This window comes from Gambusia affinis, linkage group LG21 (genome assembly GCF_019740435.1).
Source record: "Gambusia affinis linkage group LG21, SWU_Gaff_1.0, whole genome shotgun sequence".
In the NCBI taxonomy this organism is placed as follows: Eukaryota; Metazoa; Chordata; class Actinopteri; order Cyprinodontiformes; family Poeciliidae; genus Gambusia; species Gambusia affinis.
In genome coordinates, this window is record NC_057888.1 from 21,788,086 (window position 1) to 21,797,778 (window position 9,693).

The 9,693-nt window shown below is 37.6% G+C and overlaps 1 protein-coding gene across 1 annotated transcript in view; it reads left to right on the forward strand.

The window, feature by feature from the left end:
- The window catches only part of vstm2a (V-set and transmembrane domain containing 2A), an 89,480-nt gene extending 83,072 nt beyond the window's left edge, over nt 1-6,408 (forward strand). The window contains exon 5 of the mRNA XM_044104369.1: nt 2,261-6,408. Within this exon, the coding sequence (XP_043960304.1) occupies nt 2,261-2,337 (77 nt within the window). The 3' untranslated portion in view covers nt 2,338-6,408. The remainder of the gene's footprint in view (nt 1-2,260) is intronic.
- The last annotated feature ends 3,285 nt before the right edge of the window (nt 6,409-9,693 follow it).

Consider the following 9,693-nt stretch of genomic DNA (forward strand, 5'->3'; position numbering starts at 1 on the left):
TTTCTCATCATTCCTTATTTTGAAGTAAGGAAGAAAGTTGTATTGTTTCCAATTCGACTTGTTCACAGCTAAAATCAAGACTACTAGTTTGGGTAGCTACTAGTACATCAGGACTTTAACCACTTATTGAATAATTTATCTGAAAGTTTTTCAGTACTAAAAGTAAAATAAATTGACTGGAACGCCAGTAGGACTACCACAACTGGCTAACTGCAAATTAGCATCTGCTTTGCAGCTTCCTGTTGGTACATACAAGTAAGGCCTTTAATATTTTTTTAAGGAACTCTCAACTGCATTTGACTTTCCCTGGTTCAAACTCTAAATGTCAGGGAGCTCAACTGTCTGTGAATGGCTGAAACTCACAAATTCTTCAAATTGCCTCAACAAATGCTTAAAATTGTTTATTTTATTAAATCAAACACTAATTATACCCTACACATCAATGCATACAAGTAGCCATCATAGATATACCACAGAGGCTAATATCAACCAAATAAATGGTGCTCCTTGATTGGGTGCTTTTCAAAGACCAACCAATAGTGTATCAAGTAGCATTGTGACTAGATATCTTGGCTTTACAAGCTGCATTTTCTTTTGAATATTTAAGAAATGATCTAAGAAAAAAAAAATGCTAATAGGCAAAATTTACATGAATAAATTAGAAAAAATTACCAATGGAAACACAAATAAAATGCTTTTAAATATTTTAGCATAAGGACCTCCTATGAACGAGACAAGCATGAAAGTTGCAGTGTATAGATGGATCATACCTGGACTAAATAATTTGACTCAGATTAAAGATTCTTGAAAATACTGTTTAAAACTTTTGAGAATTTCATTCTATTTGAAAAATAAAAGAACTTCTCTGGTGTTTTGTCACCTCCCTAGATAGAGCCATCAGTGAAGTACTTGAGAGGTACTTATTGGATCAAAGGAGAAAATCATATGAAACCATGACTGCCTGCTTGTGTTGTTTATCCAACATCTTTAGAAATGACTAGACTTTAGTGTAAAAATTTGAATCCAAAAAAGAATGACACACAGAGCTGCACCAGTCTGTTTGGTGAAACAGCAAAAAGCATCAATTATTCACCAGTGGTTCCTGTAGAGTTTTTATGTTGAGGATATTCTCACATAACCAAAAGAACAAGATAGTTCAGAACATTTGGATTGAGTATTATGTAGCTTCAGGTGTTGTCCTGGAATACAATGTAGGATGAAGCTGCAAAATTAAGTCGGAGAGAAGAAAAATCTACATATTTATGACCATTTATTATACATTCCATCGACTTTTTACCATGGGGAGCACAATTGTCAACTTAAGAGCAACTGGGGTGCCAGAGAAAAACATAAAACATAATTTTAACAATATTTTTTTATCTTCCGTGCTTATTTGATCAAGACTGTCAAATATTGCGTGGTGCCATCAGAGTTACTCACGCTTCCTTTATGTGAATATAGAGAGACCGAAGGGGTCAGATGCATCTGAAAAAGACAGAATGCAGTTAAGTTAAAGTCCAGGTCAACAACATGTTTTAAAAAGAATACATAAAAGTCAAATTCACTCATCCAATGAAGTTATAATCAATATTCTTGAATGAGCATACATAATTAAATAAACAGAGGTCTGATAGATGGATGAGGGGTTTAAAAGTATGTGGGCTTGAGCCAGTTTTGGTGGTTTTACTCATGTAGATAACAAAACATAGACAATTAGGCCTCTTCATGATTGGGTATGAATTGATACATGGTTGGTTTAAAACATCTGGCAGAACATGTAGATATGAAATAGGAGGGTCCCAGGATTAAACCCTGGAATAAACACCACATGTGACATCTGTCCACTCTGACGAACACTACTTATTGGCACACACAGTTATCTGGGTAAAATCCCAACCATCAAGTATGGGATCAGAGTCCTACTAATTTCTTTCATATATTTAAAGGCACACTCATTAAAAACATGCCGGTCATGTTGGCTGTCACATGGCAAACGTCTCAACAAACAGTTCCAGAATGTAAGAAGCAACAGATCCAAGGAGTTTTATATGAGTCATGTTACTTAAAGTAACAGCACCTAGCTGGGAAACACACATGAAATGAAGACATGGTTTCTAAGGTTATATTTGCTTCTTTATTGGAGTAACACTTTTAACTCTATTTATTACAGAATCCTTATTTATAAAAATACAGGTTGCTTTAGCTACTGTTTAACCTCACAGTTAATGATTGCCTCTGTCCTCTGTTTGTCTCTTTGCAGGTACAAGAATATTGTCCAGCTCTGGACTTGCTGTCCTGCTTCTGGCGTGTGGCCTGGTGAGGGATGCCTTGTTATAATTTAAAGAACAGTCGTGATTTGCTCCCAGATGTTGGTCCAACTGTGTGCTTCAAAAGCAAACAAAGGATAAAAAAAAAGGTAAAAAGAAAAAAGAAAATTGCCTGTTTTACTCCCTTCGCCACCCACTTACCACAACCCTGAACTCCACCATGCGGACAGCACAGTTTGCTCCTCATTTTCTCGCCACTTCTGCTCTTGCACTTAGCACATTATTACTAGCCACTATAAACACCAGTCACAACGGCAGCAGAAGGAGCACCTTTTCTACAGATGCCTGGTCGACGCCAGCAGAGACGCCGCCTAACACCTGGACTCTATCTTGTTGGATAACGCTCATGGAAGAATGACTTTCTTAAAGTTTAGCTGTTGACGTTTCTGTGTTCATTGCTCATAAGTAAACGAGAATATCGAAGAATCTATATTTGTGTAGTATATTTGATCCTAGATATATGTCTGTTTTATTTGAAACACAGAACTAATGTATGTGCTGTATACATAGCTGCTGCTGATATTGGCCATTGATCATTGTGAATAGGCACTCTAGCCTTCTCCAGATGAGATAAATCTAATATAAGTCTGTGTTAAATTAGACGATTGATGTTAACCTTTAAGTTAAAAGGGTCATTCTTTTCATTTCTCTTTCAGCCGTATTATCCATCCAAATTTCAGGTGTGCATAATTTTACATCCTGTTGGTGATTCATCATGAGAAGTGCATGCTTGTTCTGGAGGTTTTGAAGATGAGGAAAATATCTGACCTACATGAGCCAACATTTGGAGTTTAATGTTCCAATGTTTTGAACCGCAGTTTCTTTTTCTGTGCTAGCTTTGGTGTGAAAATAATGTCCCCTTGTCATTTTAATTTGTAATGCATCCTTAGTAGGAATAAAAAAAAAAAAAACAGAAAGTCACTATGAGTTATTGTAAATCCTGATACCTCACAACTGGATGATTGATTCTGACTAGCATTAATCTTCTCAGAAAAATTTCAGTGGCTAATCACAAAGGGGGGATTTAATGAACGGTAGATGAGGAATGCCAACGCAGAAACATGGAGGATCAAAACCCTGAACACACACTTGCTTAAATGCCAGGTATTCCTAATGTTGTATAATGAAAACAAGGTAAATCATGAAACACATAGAAATCTTTTTCCATGTTAAATGGGACATATTCTACAGTGTCTAACTGCAAAACAAACGGCCATCATTAGCAGACTGCAAACAAGAAATAGTATTGGGCAGGAGAAATGCCATGATGTATTCCAAAGTATAATACATACACTATGGTGCATTGACTCCACCCTGTTTAGTCCACTTCTATCAAACTCCAGTACATTTGCCTAGAAAGTCAAATTTAGGCAAATCTACATTTGTGTTGATTTGCAAATCCACACCTCCACACCTTTGTTTGTGGATGTGTAATCAAACACTCATGAGGACTTAAAAAAAGTGAACTCTGGTCCACTGAATAACCTCGGTCTCAGTTCAGCTGAAGTCAAGTCTGGTGCGGTTTGAATGACTATCTGAACACCAGGCAGACCAGAGACTGCTCCAAAAGCAGGAAGTGGACTAAAAACAACCAAAACAAACATGCTTGTCTAGCGCTAGCAGGAGAAAAGTTGCTTTTAATGCTCCACTAAGGGCTGTTGCTATTAGCTGGGCTTTTTTTTTTTTGTTAGCTGCCTTCATCTTGTGACCTCGCACCAGCTCCCATTGTTGAATAAACTGTAAATCAGTAGACAGCTGTGTGCATCATTAATTCAGTAAACATCACTGTTATGTGATGTCGAGATTTTTCTTCTGCGCTTTCAGGTCACTTTGGGGTCGTCAACCATTTACACAGAAGACCAATCACCCCATTCAGTAGGAGGAACGTTCATGCAAAAGAATAATAAAAATTGGATTTCAGAAAAAAAATTGGAATTGAGCTGCTGTGTGAACATAGTCTTAGTTATGGTAGTTCCTGCATGTAACTTAATCATACATCAATCTTTGGCAGAGAAAACGGGAGGACAATAGATGTATGAATGTGGAAAACTTCATCTTCTACACCACTGAGCAGGCACTATAATAAGGTTGTGTTGAGTTTTTAGATTTGCTGTATTTGTACATTTCTCACAGATATGCAAGACTGTGATGAAATAACAGCTAGTTAGACAGAATTATACACAACAACCTTCAAAAGAAGAGTATTGGTTTTGTTGAAATTTCTTTTCTTGGATCTCACACTGCTATATTTATTTTACAGCTTTACATAAAGCTCATGTTTCCCAGGATATTTTTAATGTGCACCAAGGATTTATGAATGAAACGCTTTGACAATCTGACATGAACACTGAAAGAGCAGCGGCTGGCTTTCACAGCGATTTCAAGATCTTTAACATGATCCGGAAACTAAAATGAATCTGTTATTGTTGACTTTTCAGCACCATCCAGCAGAAACTTAGATTCTAATTCAAACAAAAACAGCTATGAATGACACAGCAGCAGATATGTAAAAGTTATCCTCCATGAGTACCGTGTTGCCATAGCGCCGCAGTTATCCTATGAAAGAGATCAGCAGTTTGTATAAATACATGCTGATCAATAGCACATCTTTTTTTTGCTTATTCAAAACCCCAAACTATGAGGTGGCCAAACAAAATTAGCATGACTATGTAGCCCTATATTTGTGGTATGGCATAAGCTAAGAACTCATAGGCAACAAAACAACTCAACATGCAATAATCCCTCTGCTGTGTGTTCTCGAAATGCAAAACCTCACTTTAAACTCGTGTTTCACTTTACAGACGAAGCCGAATCCCCTCTCTTGTATAGTTTATCACGTTGCCAAAGAACAGTTTAGGGGGAACTTGTTGATTCAGCAGCGAGGTCCACAGGCTGATGGAGCACAGCGTGCTTCCCAAGACCCCGAGACGTTCCAGCAAGACACGGCACACCGTGCAGCACTGCACCGCTCCGCGCAGGGCGGGAAGGGTCAACCCGCTCTAATCCCCCTAATTCCAAACCGCTGCAGGGCACATTTGGACAGCTAATCTACCATCACTGTCTCATTTTCGCCATTCTGCCGTGACTGGGCACTGATTGTTTTTAAATGAAACCTGTTACATAATATACTTCAGAAAGTTTATTTTGCAAGAAGAAAAACAAAAATAATAATAATAATAATAATAATAATAATAATAATAATAATAATAATAATAATAATAGGAGGGCAATTTATTTTCTAGAGATGAGAATGGGATTGTGATGCTGATTCCACTGAAAGTTTGTCTGAATGCTTTTGGAGAGTGTGCACAGTCCGAGTGGGCAGTTTGTCCAGACCACCGTGTAAAAAAACTAACAAAAAACGTTAAAGATCTGTATAACTTGTAAATGAATTAAGAAGCATGTTAACGTTTTATTTTCTGTTGGAGTTTTTTCAGAGCCATTTGAAAAGGCAGAGGCCAGTGATGTGCTGTATTTGTAACAATAGTACCATGTATTCATATTCACGTGTTAAGAAGTCCGAAGCGGATTTTCCATCTCTTGAAAATGAACTTACATAAAATGTGTTTTTGAAGAAAAAGAAGATTCTATATCCATGTATATTTATATATATATATAAATAGATATATCAAAAACATCTCCATGGTTCTATCCTAATCTAGCGGGGTTAGCTTGATGGTGCCCCCCCACTTAACATTGAATAATAAAGAAGGAGAGACTGGAGCTTTGACTGAAATTGTATCATTACTGGAAAGGTGGATTAGCTTCTCAGTCTCTACCAGCTCACGCTCCGGCGGCAGGTCCTTCTTCCAGGGATGTTCTCTCAGACATATAGCTCAATGATCCTTCTGAAGCCATGCTCTTCATCCACTCTAAATGTGTTTGTTTCTTCTAATAATGTATCTCCATCTTTGATGCGGTCCTGTCTGTCTGTTAAGCTGTCAGAACTCTGAAGAACTCTGGTTCTCTTTTTCTTTGGTATTGTGTGAGGCTTCTGTAATGAAACATTGCAACCGTTTGTATTATAATGACAGTATCAGAATAATATTTAAATAAATCATTTTCACAGATGAAATTCAAACACTAAGGGATCCCGTCTGTTTGCACACTCGGCGATGCAGTAAATAGGCTGGGGGAGGCTGCTGACAGTGCTGAAACAACGAGTCCCGCTTTCCGACTTGGTCAACAGATCGATAGACGGAGGATGGAAACCCTGAGCACAGGGAGAGAAAGAGCAACTCAAACAGTGTTTCAAAGTACACACAAAATCAGTTAGGCACACAGATATAGTACTAGAAAGAAAAAGTGATTATATGGTTCATGTGACTGCAATCATCACCATAGTTACTAAGCTGATATCAGTTGCCAATGCGAGCACGCAGCTCGTTATATCTCTGTATGATGTGGAACCCCCTTGGGACAAAAAACAGGCTGGGAGTGCTAGCATGAGTCAGCCCACAACTGGTGGAAGTGACCCATCAGATCCATATGATTAGGGTTGACTTGGCGGAATTTTCACTCCTGTTTGATTTCAAGATGATGCAAGGGAATATATCTTGCTATGAGGAATGTATCCAGGTGGCACCCTAGAGGAGGTAAGACATAACTCCAACATGAGACCATCTGTTCCCCAGAATCCTAATCCTTGATGACCTGAAGTCTGATGATGCTGTCTCTCCACAAAATGGTGTAAAATCAGGCAATGAACTAATTTCTACATACAAACTATCACAAAAACAAAGTAGCTGTTACTTAGCAGTAGCTACACCAGGGCAGCCATATTGAATCTAGAGGTCAGAAACTTTTCCAACCACTAGTAAACCATGTGCTTCAACCAATCATAGAGAGTCACTGTGTAAGAAAGGTTTCAACTTCCTATTAAACTACTATTTCTAAATGTGTACTGGTTGGTTGATATTTAGAAAAAAATAATCTTTACTGAGAAAGGTTATCACAAAAGATACAAAGAAAGACATTGGGTGTAGTGTAGAGACTGGTACCCTTGTCTTAAAGGCACTAAAGGCCTTTAAGACAAGGATACCAGTTGGGCTTCTGGAACATTTGGTCTGTGTTACATCATTCTTAACAAGAGCTTTTATATTCAGTGTGTTCAGATTGTAGTGAATTCATTCATGTTCATAGTTTACCATCTGAACATTGTGAGTTTACATAGCTTACCATAAACTAGCTGAAAAGTCTAGAATTTTGATTGGCTCATTTAGACGATGTTTGTAAAGATTTTTAAATCTTTTTTTACCACTGAATCAGCACATATGAGATTTGGTTTGAGTATTTTTTAACATCTTTTTTTTTTCCTTTTGCCCTTTTAGCTATTATTGTGCTGTCAATAACCAACAGTAATACTGGATAAGTGGCAGATACTGAAAGTAAAAGTTTGCCTTTTAAAAATGGGCAGGAGGACTAACTCACTTCACTTCTGAGATCATTCTGAAGCTAAAAACACACAAAAAATATAAATATCAATTTCATTCTTTCATGTTGAAGTTTATCACTTGAATCCTTCAGTGATATTCTTACATAATATACAAAATTATACGTGAGACGAGCTGTATAGCTATCACAAAGATTTGCACAAAGCAATCATTTTTAACATGTGCACATTAATGACGTCAGATCTTTATCTATTCTTTCTGGATTCATTGTAAACAAGAAAGGAAATATTTCAACCTTTCACATGCATATGACCTGCTCTTGTATATCAAGTCAGAGGACTCCACAGCACTTCACCCTATTCAGTCATTCACACATTCACTCATCATTGGTGGTAAGCTACACAACAACAGTGGTGGATGAACCCGTAACTGAGCCACCAGGCTGACTCTATGTTGTAGTGTCATCGACAATAGCAATTGTGCTGTCACCGCTCTTCTGAAAAAATATATCAGACAGATCACATAAACCATCAGATGACTCAGAAAAGAATGATTTGACTTAATAAAACTTCAAAAAGTTGCAGAACATTTGCATAATAAATGGGTTCTGTTTAGCAATGGTACACTCAGACCAATAGTTCATTCAAAGTCCAAACTCAGCCTAAAGAGATGCTGGAGGATCATGTGATCAGATTTGGATCAGGTGGTCAGATTTCTGTATTTTCAGAGATTTACATTATCAATGCAAATGCACAGGGAGCACATGTAAGCTCAATGCAGAATACCCCAGGCTTGGATTTGAACCCAGGACCTCCTTGATGCTAGGCAACAGTGCTGCATCACTGTGCAGCCATCTAAGCCTTTCAGACAGGCTTAAATGGCAGTTGCCGATTTATGACTTTAAGTAGAATTTTATGTATGAATTATCCCCCCTCACAATAAGATCTTAAAAGTGAGAAATGTTAATTAAATTAATTAATTCTTAACTCATTCACCTTCAATGGTGTTTGATCTGGATGTAAACAAACTGGGTTCGATAGCAGCCTTGATCTTGTCTTTTGCATCCTAACTAGTTCTCAGTTCTTCTTTACCTTTTTAAGGCTGTTTTGATCCCAACTGCTCTGAATGTTTTAATGCTATTTCATTTGACTTCTCGCTCTAGAACTGACACCAGATGAAACAGTTTTCTTTCTCAGTGTCTCACTTTCCCCTCTGGCATAATTGCACTTTGATGGAAAATGTCTGCTTAGCCGTGGTGTAAACAATGATTTCATGTGTAAATGATTAATTAGGGATCTGCTATTGTGTATTCACAGATCAACATGCAAGAACAAGTAAGTCTTGTGTATGAGAATACACTTTCACTATAATTGCAATCTATAAACAAGGCTTTATGAGCTGCTGGCAGAAAGCAGTGTTGTGAACAATGAATCTGTTTACAGATTTCTCCTCTTTTTGATTTTTTTTTAACATTCAGCATTTCAGATTATCAGCCTAATAACTGGTTGCTGCCTTAGCGGCAACAACTGTCATGTAGAGTTTGCTGGAACTGCTAATGAGTCGGTTACATCTCTGTAACTCCAGCCTAATCAGAGTCAGGCTGCAACATGTCAGCAGGCTGGGTGATAAGATGAAGCCAAAACTTTCAGGTGGAGTTCTTCCAGTCATTCTGAGGTGAACTTGCTGGTGTGGTTGGGATAATTCGGGTTGGGGTTAACCCAAAGTGCCTTTGAGCAACTTGCAGAGAAATATTTTGTAATGCAGAGCAGAAATGACTAGCTATGTTTCTGTCTGATTGTCATGCAAATTTTGAGCAAACTTTTAAAATGCCAGCAAAAACGGAAAAAGAAAGAAAATGAAAATTAGGTATGTTTCCATCTACTGGGTTGAAGCAAATCATCCAGGCTACGCAAAGCATAATTTTGTCACATGTTAACATTATGTTTAACTGTAATAAACAGGAGGTACTTGTT